The 20063-nt window shown below is 38.5% G+C and overlaps 1 protein-coding gene across 1 annotated transcript in view; it reads left to right on the forward strand.

Annotated features, from left to right (window-relative positions):
* Positions 1-20063, forward strand: part of atm (ATM serine/threonine kinase) — a 175588-nt gene that overhangs the window by 28541 nt on the left and 126984 nt on the right. The window contains exons 7-13 of the mRNA XM_028800178.2: positions 1722-1960; positions 6428-6597; positions 7002-7162; positions 13897-14268; positions 15509-15706; positions 16081-16182; positions 18945-19167. Of these exons, the coding sequence (XP_028656011.1) occupies positions 1722-1960; positions 6428-6597; positions 7002-7162; positions 13897-14268; positions 15509-15706; positions 16081-16182; positions 18945-19167 (1465 nt within the window). The remainder of the gene's footprint in view (positions 1-1721; positions 1961-6427; positions 6598-7001; positions 7163-13896; positions 14269-15508; positions 15707-16080; positions 16183-18944; positions 19168-20063) is intronic.

Here is a 20063-nt window from a genome sequence, read left to right on the forward strand (position 1 = left end):
TCAAGTGTAGACTTAATGTTATTTTGGAGAGTCTCGGTGAGTAGAATGGAGGAGGTTGTTGGGCTGAATGGCTTCTTCTTACAGTTTTTTTAATACTCCAATGCTTTAACAAAAGTTGCTGTAGTATATACAGATAAAAGGTGATATATGTAAAATTTATTTTAAATTTGAAATATATCCATCTATTTTTTCCTTATCCGTTGTCCAGATTACAGAATAGTATGCCATTGAAAGTGCTACCAATGTCATTCTGTTCATTCTTTCATTGTGGACCCATGACTTGCATTATAAACCTTTACACTATTGAAAAACTAGGAAGACCAAAAAGTATGTGTTCTTCTTGCCTAAAAGATTTGTTACGTAAAAAAATTATTTTAAAAAAATTCTGATGAATCATTTTGTCACCTGACTAATGACATGTCTTGTCTGCTGTTCTGTAAATTAAACACCACCTGGTTTTCCTCTTACATTTCAAAGAAATTCAGGATCCTTGAACTGGTATCTCTGAATCAGTGTGGTGTGAATAACTGTGGAAAGATTTTGATTGTGTCCTGCAATGTACTGGTCCTCTATCAAAGATTAGTTTCTGCCTTGCACTCGATGATGCCAGAATAGACTGTGGCCCCTGTAAACCTGAATTAGACAAACTAAGTACAGGAAATCAATGGGCTGAACGCACCCCTAGGAGGACGCGGTCACTCCTCTGAAACCCCCTCTTAAACGGTGATACACTGGGAAATGAATACAGTTTTTTGGTTTTTTTTTACCTCCTCTTCTGCTGCTGTTCCTGCGCCGCGTGATCTGCATCTCGCGCGGGACTTCGAACATTTAAAAGCCTGTACAGCAGCTGTCCTACTCTTTGTCTTCTATTTCCGGCCCCGGGCATGGTTAAATTTCTTGGCACAAAGTCTCGTCTCGTGGGACATAAGTTCTTGATATTTTTTTAGTTTATAATTTAGAAACGGAATAAGAATCTGCAAATCTAACAACATCACATTAAAGTTCGATAAATTCTGAAAAGATTGATACCAAACATATATATGTAGGTTTTAAAATAAGCCTGATTTAAAGATTGACAAAAAACGTGACATAAAAACAACTACAACAACAACATTTATTTCTATAGCACATTTTCATACAAACAATGTAGGTCAAAGTGCTTTACATGATGAAAAAAGACAAAATAAATAATTAAAATTAGGGATCACTAATTAGCATAGAATAAAAGTAAAGTCCGATGGCCAGGGAGGACAGAAAAAATAAAAACTCCAGACGGCTGGAGAAAAAAATCAAATCTCAGGGGTTCCAGGCCACGAGACTGCCCAGCCCCCTCTAGGCATTCTACCTAACATAAATGACCTCAATCAGTCCTCATTGTATTCAGGGTTCACATGGATTAATTTGATGATGATGGTCATGTGGACTTCTGGCCTTTAATCCATCAATGTAGGTGCTTTTGACGTCACATAAAATCGTTGCCCAAAATCATTGCACTTTTAGGCTTGGGATTTTATATATAAAGAGTAGATTGGTACTACACAAAAACTAAAAAGAATAATTATGGTGTCATCCTAGAAATGTCTATCTTACACAGTATTAAATTAACAAAAAAATTGCCACTTGTTCATCTGATTAAATTTTTCAAAATGTTTTATTTATTTGCTTTATTTACATTTTTTACTGAAGTAATGCACCTCTGACATGTTGTTTTTTAAATGCAGAAATGAAAATATTTTGGCGGTTTTGGAACATATAGTTGGAGCTTTAAATGTATTTCTAAGAACATCTGCAAGAAATTGCCGCAGGAGAGTGTGTGCACTTGGTGAAGAGATCCTACCCACTATTATGTATGTTTGGTCTCAGCGAAGACCTCAGGATCACCTGAAGGAGGAAATGGTTGAATTTGTCAGCATTCAGTTGCATGTACATCACCCCAAAGGAGCCAAAACAGAAGAAACAGGTAATGTATTTTATGAAAGCAAGGAAAAAAATATATACTATTTTTGAATTAAACCATTAGGCATAAACCTTTTGATGTGTTTTCAGGAATATGTAATATGCTGTATTTTATAACTAGGAATTCTTGTTTTATGGTAGGTTTATGTCTGATTTTAGTCAGAGGCTGAATCTGTTTATAAATAATGAGCCTAACAAGGTAATTCAAAACTCACATTAATTCTAGAAGCTCTACAAAGAAAAGCAACCAAATGCATCCCTGGATCAAAAGGCATGTGCTTCTGCAACAAACTTGAGTAAATTGAATCTCTTTACACTTGAGCATAGAAGGCCACATTGAGAACCTTATCTATCAATAATGTTGATATAGCAGAATTCTTTCACTTAACACTAGAATTACCAGAGTCTACGAAAAAACTCGTAGATCCTGCCCACCTTAAACCATTCGCACCTCTCCGCCAGCGTCCTTTGTCCTCTAAATGTGCCAATAAAAACAACCTACAAGCAGCTGGCTATTCCCTCCCCCCACCGACTTAGAACATGCACGAGCATCTCCCAGCTCATGCCTTGATTGCTTATCTGGGAGTGAAGTGGAGTTTTAGAGTGGAAATAATAGATTGTTATTTGGAACACACGCATTTCATGTGTGTTCTGTTTCTACAGTAATCTGTGTAAACACATTGTTAAAACAGAAACGTTTTCATATTTTAGTAATAAATGTTACAAAATGTAAGCATAAACTATAGAATGTGTGAAGTCCAAACATCAAATAAACACTTTCACAAAAGGTACAAGAACAATACAATAGCTTCCGTGGCATAGCGGTAAGATTTGCTCTCTCAGAGCGCAACAGGCTTACTGTCCATCAGAGATCTGAGTTTGATTCCCCGTTGAGGAGAAAGTGTTTTTTTTTTTTTTTTTTTTTTCTTTTTAACCTCAAACGGACATAAAATTTATAAATTGGTATGTACTGTCAGTTAATGAGATCGTTATATTTTCATGTGGGATGCTCCTTTTAAAATATTTTTTAACAATTGAGACTGGAATTAATATGAACTAGTGTCCTTATAACTGTTATTTTTAAGATCCATAACACACAGACAGACAGAGCACTGCGTAATAGAGAGACAGATAGGCAGAAAAGTCACTAGATATATAAATAAACAGGGAAGGCACATGTACTGAAAGAAAAAAAAGATCATCATGTGTGTTGATCCTGCTGCACTGAATAAGCTCACGTGCTCTAACATCCCCCCACCCCCGATCTGACTCTAAGTAACAGCGCAAGTACAGACGCAAACCAAGTGTATGTGTGTACTGTATAATATTAACAAAAAGAGCAACTTACTACTGAAAACGGCAAATATAGGAGTGAGTGAGGATCAAACCGGGGACTCTTGATTACACTTGGTTTGCGTCTGTACTTGCACTGTTTCTTAGAGTCAGATCGGGGGTGGGGGGATGTTAGAGCGCGTGAGCTTATTCAGTGCTGCAGGATCAACGCACATGTTGATCTTTTTTTTCTTTCAGTAATAGCGCCAGCATTAATCCACACCCGATCTGACGCTGTTCGTTTTCAAATAATATTGCATTAGTGCGATATTGTTTTCACATATATTGTCTCTTTCTTTCAGGTGTGCAATAGGAACCACAGCATAGAGAGAAGCGTGTACATTGTAACAGGTACACACGTTGTAAATGTAGGAAAGACGATCTTTGCGGTGTGTGAACAGTTAACCTTTGAATCTGATGATTGCATATAGCTCTGAACTTACTGCTCTGTACCATTCTATCCTCTGCATGTCCTGGAGTACAAAAGAAATGGCATACAGCAACATGTGGGAACTGGCAATATCGGAGAAAAAAAACACACAGTCACTGATTACAAACCGCAAGATGTTATGCGAATGAATATGAATAATGTTGCATCCGTGCCACAAAGTTTTCTGAAATGTACTATACAGGTCATAAAACGAATAATTCCAAATATCATATATACCTACGTCTGTGTTTTTTTTTTTTTTGACATCATATACCATAAGGTGCACACTAATTCAGCATCAGCAGGAACACTCAATAAAACTGAATAAAAAAAATCAAGTGACGGTGAGATATGAAGAAGGCAGATTCGCCAGTGTTTGTGTGTCAGCTTTTATCCCTCCAGATGACAGAATGTCCAGTTCCATTGTCTCAAAACACCACTCACATCTCCAGTTATTCCGTTTCAAATGAAAAATAACAGTGTCAGATCCCTGGATGGGGGGGGGGGGGGCGGCGCGGTAGTATGTATCGTGATTGTGATTTAGAGAGAATAAAAGTTAAAAAAACGGTAAGTCCTATAAATGTACACCGTGTGTTACAGACGCAAATAAATTGTAACAGGTGTCTGGTCACACTTACAGTTAATCTAATTTAGACACCATTAAAATATCCGACTACGCCACCCAGTTTTATTAAGAGACTGGGAACTCCTGAAATTTAACAATAATAGCAAACAGGTTTCTTTAAATTGGGCGGTGAGTAAACACACAATGAAAGACACAACAGTAATTTCAGAAAAAAGCAACGGTAAGTTCTATTACACAAGACAATATAAGGTACATTAAAAAGATAAACGAACCAAACAAAATCTAAACATATCAGGAATTAATTTTTTTTTTTTTAAAGGAAAACACACAGTCCACACTCTAAAAGTCCGTTAAAAATAAGAATTGGAGGATACAACCTTTAGTGGTGCAGAGTCCAAGTTGCTCATTGTGTTACCCCAACACTTAATCGTTCAACTGTCCACGGATGCACTCAGTTCACCAGATACTCGTTTCCCCACAGAAGTTTTGTCAAAACATTGGATCCCTGTCAGCGTCTCTTCGTCATTCCTTTTCCTTCCACTCTGGGCTCCTTGTGTTGCTTTGACCTAGGCACGCCTCATTTCTCGTCTGCCAGCTTTGCTTGGTCCCTTCATGCGGCTTCCCTCTCTCGCTGGACCCACAACCGGCGTCTCCTTGTGGAGCTGTCTCTTCCTCCCTGGAAGTGTTGCCGTTCTTGTGCCTCACGTCGTGCCAACCACGTACCCTTGTCTGCCTGCGAGCTCCTGTGCTCTGTCCGAGTGTCTTGGCAGCGTTTTCTGTGGACTGTCCCCCCTGCCTTCTGCTGCCCAGGAGTTTAAATCTCCTTCAGTCCCTGCTGTTGTCAGTCCTGGACAATCAGTTTAATCAATGGCACATCTAAATTTCCTGGGTTTAACAATTAATGAAAACACAAGTTAACAAAGTGTATTTTTACCAACCATTAATGAGTACAGATCTGCTGATTAGAGACCAATATTGTCAAACATGTTAATTTCAGGTAAATACAGACATCCTCCAAGGCCAGACTTCAAAGCGGTGACTCCTTTGCAAGACAACAAATACCTACACAAACAACCCTGACACAATCAGTAACTGTATTATCCAGGATCCTCCAAGGGAGCAGCAGCTCTTTTATCACACGTGGTATTGTTTGTATACTCAACCAGCCAGACTTCAAAGTGGTGACTCCTTTGCAAGACAGCAAATACCTACACAGACAACCCTGACACAATCAGTAACTGGATTATCCAGGAAATCGAAAAACAAGGTCCCCTTCTGACAAAATGTATGTGTGTACTGTATAATATTAACAAAAGGAGCAGCTCACTACTGAAAACGGCAAATATAGGAGTGAGTGAGGATCGAACCGGGGACTCTTGATTACAAGTCAGCAAATCTTACCGCTATGCCAATGAAGCTGTTGTGTACTCCTTGAATCTTATGTGAAAGTGTTTACTTGATGTTTGGACTTCAGGCTTCATACATTATATAGTTTATGCCTACATTTTGTCATTTACTACTAAAATCTGAAAAACGTTTCTGGTTTAAAAATGTGTTTACACAGAATACTGTAGAAACGGAACACACATGAAATGCGTTTGTTCCAAATAGCGATCTATTATTTCCACTCTAAAACTCCAGCACTTCAGTCACTCCCAGATAATCAAACAAGGCATGAGCTGGGAAAACTTAGTGAACGTTCTGCGTCGGTGGGGGATGGAATAGCCGGCTGCTTGCTGCTCGTCTTAATTGGCACATTTAGAAGACAACAGAGAGGTGAGAATGGTTTTAGGGTGGGCCGGATCTATGAGTTTTTTCGTAGACTCTGGTAATTCTAGTGTTAAACAGCGAATCCTTAAGGAAACCAGTAGAAATTAGGGGTGCCTTCAAGACAGAATCTGGGAAGTTCTTCGTGTAAAGAGTAATGAGAGTCTGGAACAAACTTTTTACTGATGCATTGGTGGCTGAAACTTTAGCAAATTTTAATAACTATCAGTATTAAGATAATTACTTTATTAAGCTTCTTGTATTAATGTATTCATATGTGGCATATGCCAGTAACTTTATTTCTTAAGTTTTTTCTTTAAATAGAAATAATGTACTGTCAAATTATAATGATACAGGTGCCTATGCAGATGACTGGAGCAAGTGGCAAAGTCTGCTATACAGCTTATATGATGCCATTGGTAGTGAACTAAACCAAATCGGAAGTAGAGGGAAGTACAGCAGTGGATCTCGACCCATAGCTGTGAAAGAGAATATAGTTGAGTTGATGGCAGATATTTGTCACCAGGTAAAACTATACATATTTAAATAGGCTTGTTGGTAATGTCTTCTTGTTCAAGGTTTAAATGTAACTGTAAATCTTAATATTAAATATATCAATAACATTTACAAAGCATTGTGGTTAAGAGGTACACTGCAAACAGCATGTTTACTGGTTCTGTGTCCAAAACGTTTTTACTGTGTGACCAAGAACAGCTCAGTAAATCTTCCAGTATTCCAAATTGTATAAATAAATAAAAATTAGTATCATTGTGTTTTGTGCAATGGATTAAAATATCAGCTAAATAAGTATTTCACTGATCTATAAAATGGATGGGTAGAGGGAATTTGCTTATAGAATTTTGAAAATTGTGTCATCTTCTGATTTTAAGTTTTGTCCTGTTTCATCACTTTTGATTTTTTTTTATTCAGCTTTTTACAGAGGATTCAAGAATCTTAGAAATAGCACAATCCACAACTCAAAGAGAAACACATCAAGGAGTAGCAAACAAACGCAGACGTATAGATATTGGTTGGGAAGTTATTCAAGACAAACTACAGATCTCTCAGAGTGATTTTGATATTATTCCTTGGTGAGTTTTTTTTTAATATTTTATTGGTACTGTTAGACCCAATGGTTTAGGAACACCTAAAAGTGGGGGGGGACCTAACCTAAACTTTAGCTTAATAATGTAGAAAAGGCTGCCCTCCAATTAAAAATTTATCACAAAGGAATCATTTTACAAGGTTTCAAAAAAAAACAAAAAAAAAAAAACAACAAACTCTTTCAAAGTAAATTGGTAGTCAGAATTATACCAATATAATTGATTAATCAATAAGCCCTGGAACCCTTAATAATTCCCAATTGTTAATATTTAACTGACTGTTGCAATCCAGTTAAAAAAAAAGAATAAACACTTCATTTTGTTATGTCTTTTTAAATATTGTTTCATGTATTTTAACACATTCCCAATTTCTTTAGCTATTGGTTTTTAACATCATCATTTGCTGCCATTTTTGAACAACCTACTACGACACCACACATCACCAAGACACATGACCAACATGAGCGTATGCATGTGTTGTTATCACTCATGGTCATGTAATCTTCTTGGCTATCTTTGAAGGAGTAAGCTTTGTGAACAAAAAACATCTGTACTTTGTTTCTGAATATTAGAGTCATCAGCAATAGAAATCAAGTTTCTCAGTAAATTTCTTTTTGCTTTTGGCTTTCACTGCTAACTGATTTCAACTATCATATTACCGTTTTTTTTTTGTCAATTTATCTAATAGCTTGCCAATCACTGTAATGTTTGAGGAAGCATTGTCATTTTACCTTAAAAGGTTCTTCGCTACACATATATATAATATATATATATATATAATATATTGTGAAAAGAAAGAGTCCAAGACATCATAAAGGTTTGGGGCAGCCACCCGTATATTGTTTTTTCCGTGCTGCAAACGTCGAAATAAGTAGCACAATGTGCATAGAACGGAGTCCAAAACAGAACTGTTCACAAGAGACAAAGATGGAGGCTTTAAAAGCCCGTATAGGAAGTGACGTCATCAAAAGGGCCAGAATCAGAAGTGATGTCATCTGGACTGGAAGTGATGTCCGCAAAGGACCCGGTGCCGGAAGTGATGTCAGCAAAGGGACTGGCACAGGAAGTGATGTTTCTGAGGTGCCGGAACATTGCAGGATTTCCCGGACAAGGTCTGTAGGGAACTGAGAAAGACAGTCCTCGCACTCCACTGCCCCCTGGTCGGATGTTTTATTACAATTACTCAGACCCTTTAGCTGCCTCCTACTCGCATGTGTGTGACATGGCCCCCCCCCTCAGCCCAGACCCATCGGGTCGGGCGTCCTGCACCGAGAGGTTGTGGGCACGAGAGAGGGCATCAGCGTTGGCATGGAGAGAGCCCTTACGATGAATTAGCAAAAACTTGTAAGGTTGGAGGTCAAGAAACCACCTAGTGACCCGTGGATTCGACTCGCACTGTAAGGGAGCATGATCCGTCACCAGAGTGAACTTCCGACCCAAGAGGTAGTACCTCAACTGCGTAATCGCCCATTTAATCGCAAGGGCTTCCCTTTCCACCGCTGCATACCTGGTTTACCGATCCAACAGTTTCCGGCTCAGGTACATGTGTCCGAAGCATCCATCTGGAGAATAAAAGGGAGAGAAAAATTAGGATCTTTTAATATTGGTGCTGAAGTAAGAGCCTGTTTTAAGTCACAGAATGCAGCGTCCGTCTTGTCAGTCCATACTACGTGATTAGGAGCCCTCTTCTTTGTTAGATCAGTCAAGAGAGCCTCTCTCTAAAAACCTATTTACGAACCGGTGGTAGTACCCAGCCAATCCAAGAAATGCTTGGACTTGCCGCTTGGTTTGTGGACGGGACCATTTTAAAATGACATCTATTTTTGAACACCGTGGTTTCACGGTACCCCGACCCACCAGTTAGCCCAAATATTTTGCCTCTTTCAGTCTAAAGAAATATTTTTTTGGACTGATACAAAGCCCGGCTTCTCCCAGGGCTGAGCGGAGGAGGGATCAGGTTCCCTTTCCTTCCACGGCTTCAGCAAGTTCACATGATAAATCCACTCGCTTGGTCTACAATTGGGTTGTTTCACCAAATAGTCGACCAATCCTTTCCTGTTCTTAATTTCATAAGGGTGTGCCAATGGGCAAGTAATTTAGAATGGGAGGTGGGAACTAATACCATGACACGATCCCCCGGATGGAATTCTCGGAGTGTCGTGCCACGGTCATAATAGCGGGCTTGTGCTGATTGTGCCTCTTCCATATGACTTTTTAAAATACATCGGATTTTTCCAAATCTATCGCGTAATTGCGCAATATATCCCAAAATATTTGTAGAGGGAAGAGGTTCTCCTTCCCAGCCTTCTTTCAAAATATTCAATATACCTTGGGGTTGTCGTCCGTATAATATTTGAAAAGGTGAGAGCCCCATAGAGGCTTGTGGGACTTCCCGATAGGCAAAGAGAACGAGGGGGAGGTGCTGATCGCAATTCCGTCTATCCCTGCTGACCTCCTTGCGTAGCATCAGCTTGAGAGTCTGATTAAACCTCTCTACTAGACTGTCGGTTTGAGGATGATACACCGCGGCCTTTAAGTGCTTTATTTTCAGTAACTTGGCCGTTTCCTGAATGTCTCTAAGGTAAAAGGCGTCCCTTGGTCCGTTAGGACTTCTTTAGGGATGCCATGTCGCGCAAAGACCCCTACTAGTTCCCATGCAATTGCTTTAGATGTAGCTGAGCGCAAGGGAACAGCTTTCGGGTATCAGGTTGCATAATCCATAAGGACTAATATGTATTTATGTCCTTGGGCTGAGGGCTGTAAGGGTCCTACAATATTGACCCGATTCTTTCAAAAGGGACATCAACTAAGGGAAGGGGAACAAGAGGAGCACTGTCCCTCCTAGGAATTTACCGTAATTGACATTCTGGACAAGAAATACAGAAACGGGGAACCTCCTTGTTAATTCCCGGCCAATAAAATCGGAGCTTGATCCGCTGTAAAGTTTTTTTGGAGCCCAAATGGCCTCTAAGGAGGTGGGCGTGTGCTAATTCACAAACCTGCCGCCAGTAGGCTCGTGGGATTAACAACAGTCTCCGGACCTCCCCCCATGTTCCATGACCCGATATAATAGAGATCATTTTCTATTACAAAGTGAGGTCCCTGTGGCATGGGCTGATGTGTGCATTGGCCATTGACGAGGACCACTGCATTCTTTGCAAATTTTAGGGAGTCATCATTCCACTGCTCCCTTTTGAAAGAAGCTGACGTTTTTCTAAACTGAAAGTGTATCTAGGAGAGAGGTTCTGGCCTGACCTCAAGGGGCCGGGGATTCCTCCAGACTCGTCGAGGCACGGGAGGATGACGTATTCGCCTGCAACGATCCAGGATTCTCCCCGTCCTCCTCGTGGGCTTCCGTATCTCTCTCTGCCGGCTTTGTACATGGCATGGAGACAGCTTCAGACGAGTTATCCCCATCTATAATGAGGCCTAAGTTTTTATTGGGAGTAGTCAATAGTTTAATAATAATTCATTACATTTATATAGCGCTTTTCTCAGTACTCAAAGCGCTATCCACACAGGAAGGAACCGGGAAGCGAACCCACAGTCTACTACAGTCTCCTTACTGCAAAGCAGCAGCACTACCACTGCGCCACCACATTTGTTATCAGACCAGTCCCACCCCACAATCACTGGAAAAGGAGGATTAGGGTGGACCGCCATGGGAAATTTTTTTACCCATCCTCCCTGACTGATGAAACATAGGGTGGTATCTTACATGCGTATTTCTCCGTGTACGCATTTTATACTGGTCTTTTCTTTAATTTTTTGTTGCGGTAAGATATATCGGCAGTCAACAATGGAAATGTTGCTGCCGGAATCAAACAGGGCTTCTAGTTTATAACCATTAATGACTACAGGTCCCGTATTTGATAACGTCAGGGAGTTGGCCAGAGCGCACAAACCATCTCTCGCCCTCCACCTACATCCTGCCTCTTTCCCGGGTAGGTTGCACACACGGCGGCCTGGGAACTCAGAGACAGGCTCCGATTTATGTGGAAGAGACTTATTTTGTAGGACATAATCTCTAGGAAATCCACCAAAGGACTGTTCTGCTCTCCCAGATTTTGAAGCTGGTATGGGTGGTTTTATGAGCGGTATAAGCTCTTCCATAGAATGGAAATTTCCCCAGTCCGGCTGGGCAAAGTTTTTGGGAAGGCCCTGTAGAAAAATAAAGCAGGTGACCTGCTGCACTATTTGACAGGTGGTCAATTCAAATGGCCTTAGCCATAAGGCCACCAGCATCCAGAGGGTTATAGTCTGCTCCTGGATCGATCTTTCCAGATCGAAGTCCCATTTCTTTATTCTTCTTGCCTGCTGGACTGGGGATAGCCCATATTTTACTGGGACCTTAGTCCCAATGGGTGGCTCAGCTCTCTCCTCCGAGAGAGCATAATAAGCCCTTTTTGTTTCATCCCCAGAAACCAACCTACATCTGTGTGTCCCTTTCACACTCTCCACTTGGTAAGTTACCAGCCCGGGTTTGTATTTTGGGAGCGGAGCCTGTACTGAGTCCTTCCTGACCCCCGAACGAACTCTCCCCTCAGAAACTCGGCCCCAGTACTTTCCTACCTGGTCTCTTATTAGTTTGTGTCCCGGTTTCTACTGGGACTTTATCCTGCCGGCTAAGCCACTGTGACAAGAAAGAGTCCAAGACATCATAAAGGTTTGGGGCAGCCACCCGTATATTGTTTTTCCCAGCTGCAAAAGTTTAAATAAGTAGCACAATGTGCATAGAACAGAGTCCAAAACAGAACTGACCACAGGAGACAAAGATGGAGGCTTTAAAGGCCCGTATAGGAAGTGACGTCATCAAAAGGGCCGGAATCAGAACTGATGTAATCTGGACTGGAAGTGATGTCAGCAAAGGGACCAGCACAGGAAGTGATGTCTTCTGAGGCACCAGAACCTTGCAGGATTTCCCGGGAAAGGTCTGTAGGGAACTGAGAAAGACAGTCAGCGCACTCCGCCGCCTCCTGGTCGGATGTTTTATTTCAATTACTCAGACCCTTTAGCACTTTGAGCTATAGTATTTGTATGAAAATGTGCTATATAAATAAATGATGTTGTTGTTGTTGTTTAGCTGCCTCCTACTCGCACATTTGTGTGATTATACATATATATATATATATATATATATATAATTATAATATATGCTTGTGTGTTTGTGTGTGTGTATACGGTATACAGTATATATAAAATATATATACTGTATGTATATATGTATATGTATATGTATATATATGTATATATGTAATGTATGTATGTGTAATGTGTATATGTACAGTATATACAGTATATATGTATATTTTTTTTTTCTGTGAGATACAGATCAGTAAAATATTAGTGAACTAGAGATTGAAAAATCTTCAAAGATTTTGCTTTGCAGACTACACAGAATAATATGCAGGCATAACCAAGTTACTTTACTACCTGCCAACTGTGCAACAACTTATTCCGCTTGGTGCTAAGCAAGAAAAAAGATGTACAAGAACTGTTGCTGAACTAGGTGTTCTTGTGAAATAACCAGTGACAAAAAGGTTAGACACAGGAGCAAATGCTTGGGGCACCAACCAGGTGAAATTTTATTTAATGAACTTAAATTTTAAAAAGAGGACAAAAGAGCCGTCAATGCACCTTAAATTGTCATTCATGTCTGCTGACGCTCAAAAGTAATCTTGAGTTCTTTCTTGTGAGACGTTTAAGGGTCCAAATGATGACCTTATGCTGGCAGGTCATCGGCTTATATGAATTTGAGTTCGGAAGGGACAGGGCTTGTTTAGTAGTTAGGGTGGGGCTAGGTTTTATCTCCAAATGAATGTTCAGAATTGTGGTAGGAAATAAAGATGTTAGTGTCTGCACCCTTTCTTGCCGTGGGGTGCTATTATCTGTCTTACTGTTGCCTTTCGGGTAGTCACTATATGTACATTTGTGACACATATCAGATACCATACCTGGAGCATTATTTAGGTGACCCATGATCAATGTGGGGTTGTTTTGAATGACTGTGCATTCTTTTTGTTTTTGTATGAAAGAAATGTAGCTTTAGTATTTCCCTGTTGTTCAGAAGTCTTTACAATGGGTAAAAGCTTTATTATAGAGCAGGAATCAATTATGTTATAATTTAAGTAGTATTTAAGTGAATTGAGAAAAAAGTTTTTATGCTACAGGCCTTTTTTTTAAACTTCGCATAGGGAATAATTCATTTCAGGGACAATATAATCAATTTTAAAACCCTGGAGTCAAGTCAGAACAATAAATTAGTTCCAGTTCTTCTTAATGGGTTGAACGAATACTTTACACAAGAAATAGCCAGTTGTGATTTAAGTGGTTCTCTGAATGAAGTCATTACAATGATGCCAAAATTATTCTGTTCTGGTGATCTTAGGAATGATTGTACTGTATACTAATTTCCTTTCTTTGTCAGGTCCTGAAAGCAAAGCATCGAACAAACTGTATACTTAGGTAAATAAGTAGTCTTATTTTTTCATGGAAGAAAAGAATTGTATGTTCAGGAGGTGTATTAGCATAAGTGTGACTGCTGCTATAAGTGAGATGATTCCCTCCATTTAATTTCATCTTTATTAAGCCAGATCAGCAATTCTACCATACTGTATATAATACAGTATAAGCATTAACTGTTTGTGTTTTATTTTGTAGTCTTGTTGCATAGCTAATGTTGTTATTGCATTAATAGTTGTAAATCCCTCCTGATTTTTAAGGTTGCAGATCACTTCAGTGCTTGTTTCAAAGTATCCTTCCATCCTTCCAAACAAGGAGATTATTCCCCTTCTAACAGCTCTGCATCAGATCCTGATACAGCAACGAAGAGGGGAGAAGACTTCCTATGTGATAGAGTGTCTCAGCAAAATTGCATCTTGTCAGAGCATCAAGAAGGACCTAACATTTTCTCAGAAACCTGAGCTAATTAAAATCTGGACCAAGATATGGATGCTAACACTACATTGTGTTAGCTCCCCTCAGGTTGAGATTCAGAGCTTTGTGCTGTTGCAGTCAATAATGAAAGGAACTCTAATCCCCATGGATAAAGAATTTTGGAAGCTTTTTTATGGCTCTGCCTGTAAACAATCATAGTGAGTAAATCTTTGCTGTTGTTAGATATAATAATAAAAATAATAATAGTAATAATTTATCTTTTTAATTGTCATCATATCAAACACCTCTAAAATGGGAACAAAAATAGATACCTTGTTTGTTCTGCACTATGTGCAGTGACTTTAAGTAACTCGAACAAGAAAGAAGAGTATTCAGCTTACAGCAGGATTTGTGAAAGTTCATGCATATTCTGAGCTCCTTGCCTGGAAAAGATTGCTGGGACATGGTCACCACTATTTTGGCAAAGGTCAGGTGAAGAGTGTGTCCACTTTGGCAAGACAGAGCAACTAGACATGCTGGTATGTATGCACAGGATCTGCTAAAAACAGTAAGCCCAATAGTTATCTGTGGTGCCTTGGAAGTAGAATGGATAAGTGCGCCACTGTAGAAGTGAGAAATATGTAGACTAGGTATTCAATCTCATAAGACACTAGAGAACAGGTAGCCCATCAACTGTCAGGTGTACACGATCACCAATATAGTGGTATGAAGTCAGGAAAAGTTGGCAAAGAGGTTGCAAGAGCTCCCTTTAATATATGGTGCAGGGTAATGGGCACATGGTGTCCAAATGAGAATGTATGTTGGCTGCAAGAAAAGCCCAACCATTGGGGCTGACCCTGTAGCAAAGGTAGGGCCTTCCTTACCCCATATGTCATTCTGGGGCTTGGCTAGTACTGTCAATGCATATTAAAGACATTTTGTAATATGTAAAAGTAAGCTCATACTACAATCTGCCAGTAGCTATTTACCATGGAAAATTTTAATTGAAAAAAGTAACCATTAATAATAATAATAATAAAATAATGCAAATTATAATGTTTTGCAACATCTGTTTTTATTATAAAACAATTTCTGTTAAATCTTTAACATGAGTGCACTTTTGCTTCTATTAAAGGAAGGATAACTGGTGCTTCAGCACATAGATTTAAACACTAGACCAATAGTTTGTGATCGTGCCAGGTAATTTATTAATATATGCCTTTTATGATACCTTATCATGTAGCCCTTTATTTTGCTATTCTGGGTTTACTATTTAAAATTTTTCAATGTTCTATCTATTCTGTTGATTTTTAGACAGAAGAAGAATAAACTGCTGATTTTTTTTTTATTGATAACTTTAAACAAAATGCATAATACGTTTTTCCTAAAGTTATATGAAGTTATTTATTGTTACATGAAGTTAGTTATATGAAGTTAGTTTTTTGTTTATTCTTACAGTGCTGCAGCACAATGCCTTGCTCAAGCTTTGACTAAGTATACCATTCCTGAATGGTTAGAAATAGGCCCAAAATATGCATCATCATTTGAAGGGAATGCACCATTGTCTGTTCGTGATACCATTATGAGATGGCTGTTACTGAATCAAATGGAGGAGGACACAGAAGAATTAATCACAACACATCCTATTGTCTGCAAGTAAGTTCAACTTGTTCTTTCATTAAAAAAGTCATAGTTGCCCATCTGTAATGTCATTTGCTAATCCATATTTCAGCTAAATATATGCTAGTTATCATATGTAGCACTGATAAATCATTTATGGGTAATTGGTTCAGGACATCTACCTTGTTTTGGCAGCATCATTTGTAGCAGTTTGTTCTCCAAATTTAAATCTGGCATATTCTTGAGTATATTACTTTGCTTTGCTTTGCTTGCTGATTTTTTTCTTTGATTCAGTAGTTTAATTTTTTTTTCAGAGAAGGTGGGTATTATGTAATTAACTTTTTTTCTTTGTGGAAAGGGGTATTTAATATGGTTTGGTATTTAACATATGGAACATGCATTTTTTTCAGGGATTTTCCACATCACATTGTTCCAAGAATACTAGTTTCTTTGATGCTGAAAGATTCTAGAGGAGGAATGGAACTGTTTAAGTGCTCTGATATTTTTGAGAGGTAAAACATATACCATTTTACTAGTGTTTAGTGTTTTGTAATGTTTTCAGTGAAAATGCTTTAGAAAAATGTTCAAAACAGGTGCATATTAATTTGAAGGCCATACTGATAAAACAGGTTTTGTCAGTGAAATGCCATAACCTCTGTGTCAATGTATCTGTATTATGACGATCTTGTATAATAATGGACTTTTAAAATTTTAATGCATTGCAGATTAATCTCGTATATCAATATAATGTCAGTCTATTGTCCATATCTGAACTATGCTAGTGGGCGGCATGGTGGCGCAGTGGTAGCGCTGCTGCCTTGCAGTTAGGAGACCCGGGTTCTCCCCGTGTCTGCATGGGTTTCCTCCGGGCGCTCCGGTTTCCTCCCACAGTCCAAAGACATGCAGATTAGGTGGATTGGCAATTCTAAATTGGCCCTAGTGTGTGCTTGGTGTGTGGGTGTGTTTGTGTGTGTCCTGCGGTGGGTTGGCACCCTGCCCGGGATTGGTTCCTGCCTTGTGCCCTGTGTTGGCTGGGATTGGCTCCAGCAGACCCCTGTGACCAGTGTTCGGATTCAGCGGGTTGGAAAATGGATGGATGGATGAACTATGCTATTAAAATATTTTACAGTGGGTGGGTGTAGGCAAGGTAAGTAGTCATCTGAACGAATAACTGCAGTACCACACTCGTCCGGAGAGGGATGAGAGAGTGGTATGCTGAAGGAAAAGCGACAGGTTGGTAGTATAGCCAGGTGAACATTGTGAGTGAGAGCAGACAAAGAGTCTCTTTTAGTTTAGGTGTTCACCACGTACACAGCAGTGAGAATGATTGTATGTAGTTCAGTTCGGTATTTCCTCTTTCTGAACCAGTTCTGTCCCTCGCCATACTTGCCTCCCACATTTTGAACTTCCATCCCTGATGAACTTTTTTTTTTTTTTTAAATAAGTGCTATCCCCTGGTTTACATGTCTTCCTTTTCCTTACCCCTGAAGAAGTCACTACAATAATAACAAGTTGATATAAATTATTATATGTGTGAGTCATCATTTAGCTGGTTTGGCTACATTTCCATACTTGTTCTAGGGTGTTCCCCCCCCACAATATTTCATTATGTTTATGCAAATATTTCAAAATCCGAAAATATCCGAAATACTGCTGGTCCCAGGCATTTTGGTTTAGGGATACTCAGCTTGTATTTAACTGTGAACCTTTAAGTTTAAACTCCAGTACCTTAGCCAGTACATCCAACTGTCTATAAGAATTAACTTTAACTTTAAGCTTCAGTGACATAGCCAGTACACCTAACTGTCTGCAGGTATATTAACTGGATATTGTTCTTTTATTTTTATAAAGTTTGAAAAAGGAATAAAATGTAATCCTACTGTGTCTGTATGGGTATTCCTGAGGCCCTTTGGTTTAAATTAAAGCCATTTCTTTAGAGTGTATCACACTAATATGATATGTACCTTATATGTTTGTACTTTATAAGGGATAGGTGCCCAACCCAATGAAACCCATTCCTTTTGTATAAATATAAAAGAGTAGGTTATTCAGTACCATTATTTGCTGTAGCCTGCCATAAGACATTTATTTATAGAAGCTGTGAAATGATACTCCTTGCCACAATAATAATAATAATAATTCATTACATTACAACAAATAGGTTTGGGGCAGCCACGCGTATACTTGAAAGTTTGCCATTGAAAAAATGGCAAAAGTGAGTAATAGGTCTTTACAGACATGAGTCCAACACAGAACTTAGGTAATAGAAGGAATATGGCGGTTTTAAAGCCAGACAGGGGAAATTACGTCATCGGACCCAGAACCAAAAGTGGCGTCATCAGGCCCAGGCGGAACTTCCTGTGGCTGATCTGCAGAAGAAAAAGAGAAAAGGATCAGTGCACCCTGCAACCCCTGGTCTGACATGGAATTACCTTCTTTTGAGCCCTTTAGCAGCCTCCCATGCGCAAGTGTGTGACAAAGCTCATTTGTATGTTCTCAGGCTGACAGCTTCTATGTGATCAACCATGTGCCCAATCAGTACTTTTATAAGCACATAAAAACTGTATTTATAAATACAGTTACTCTAAGGAGCATAGCTCCATTCGTATTATTTTGCAAGTTTTCATGTATTTTTGCTAAGAATTCTTACGGTAAAATATGATCTTTTTACTCAAATGTTCAATCAAGTACATGATGTTGCAGTGGATAGTATTCTGAGTATGATTGAATAGGTAGGGTTTAATTCTCAGTGTGGATGCCATCTGAATTAAGTTTTTTCATTCTTACATTATTTACAAAGTGATTGTATGATTTTCTTTTGACAGGCAGTGTGTTATTGTGTTGTTTTTCTAAAGTCTAAATTGCTCCTATGTGAATGAGCATGACTGTACCCTACAATGGATGACATGCTAGAAAATGGATATGCATTGAATTAATTGACAATCTTTCTAATGCATATAGCTTTATAAACATTTATAATGCAGCTGGTTAATTTACATGTATGCCACCAATGCCAAAATATCTTTTCTAAAATAAAATTGCTTGCAGAATGTTCATTCATTTATTGTTGTTACAGAGAAATACATATATCCTAAAAATTAAAGCTAAGGATTAATATATGTGTTTTAAACACTTCATTAAATAGTTTGGGGTAGATTTTATGCTTAAATTCTGTTTTATGGTTATGTAGTTTGATCAGCATTTATATTAAAGTTTGGTGTATTTCCAGAGCTAAAAATAATACAAATGTCTGTTTTCTTTTCACTTTTTTAAGCTTTTTTCCAAATAAGGTGGACATTATGGATGTTGAGATCTTGGACTATGAGAGCTTATTTTTACACTCAACATTTGATAAAGTGCCTTGCTGCTTCAGTGTGGAAGAAAATGTTGACAAACAAAGCACTACAAGTGTTCACCTTATAACTGGGCTAAAAGAGAAGCTGGAGCAATACCTTCTGATCGTTGCTGAGCGTCTTTTAAACAGCTTCTTTCCAAATGTAAATTTAAAATGTTTTTACCAGGTTTTTGCTTCTGCATGTCTTAATAGTGCAGTTTCACATGCAAAAGTATCCAAAAATAGCCAAAATTGTCATTTTTATCTTCTCTAATTATTGACAGATTTTAAAATAAATGTTATGAAAGTTGTCAGTGTGGTTGTTATTGTTGATCAGGTTTTCCCTTACATAAACATTTACAAATGGGGAAAAAAAAAATTACAACGTAAGATTGTGGAGGTTGAAAAAAATCCCTATTGTAAGCCAGTTCAGAAGAGATAAGGAATTTGCAAAATGGCTTCCCATTATATAAAAAGCTAATCAGGCTAACATGCGTAACTACAGGCTAGTTTGCTTCACATAAATTATGAGAAAATTGCTGAAGGCAATTATTCAAACAATATTGAGCAATACATATCATGTGTTGTGGTGTTGTCTGAAAGTCCACATGGATTAAGCTGAAAGATAATGTTTCACTAATATACTAGCATTTATGAGAAGTAAGTGATATTATATATATTGATCTTCAAAAAATTTGAAATTTGTGTGTGTCCTCCCTGAGAATATGTTATTTTAGAGTCTGCAGCTTTATTAAACCAAAATATATATATATACTAGGGGGCTCTGCCCCCTGCTTGCTTCGGTCGCCAACCCCCCCAGGTGGGTGCTACGCACTAGCCACTTCACGGATCTGCCACTCGCATATGGTGAAGTCGATGTACAATTTAAACAGATTGTTATTTTCATGGGAATTGTTACATATGCATAATAGAACTAACTATTTTACATTACAGTGAGTAATTAACCATAGCAAAAAATAGTAAAACGTAATAAATTGAAAGAAAATTATGTTTCATGTTGCTTTAGTGGTATTCGTTACATTAAACGTTTTCATTCTG

Source organism: Erpetoichthys calabaricus, chromosome 4, assembly GCF_900747795.2.
Source record: "Erpetoichthys calabaricus chromosome 4, fErpCal1.3, whole genome shotgun sequence".
In the NCBI taxonomy this organism is placed as follows: Eukaryota; Metazoa; Chordata; class Cladistia; order Polypteriformes; family Polypteridae; genus Erpetoichthys; species Erpetoichthys calabaricus.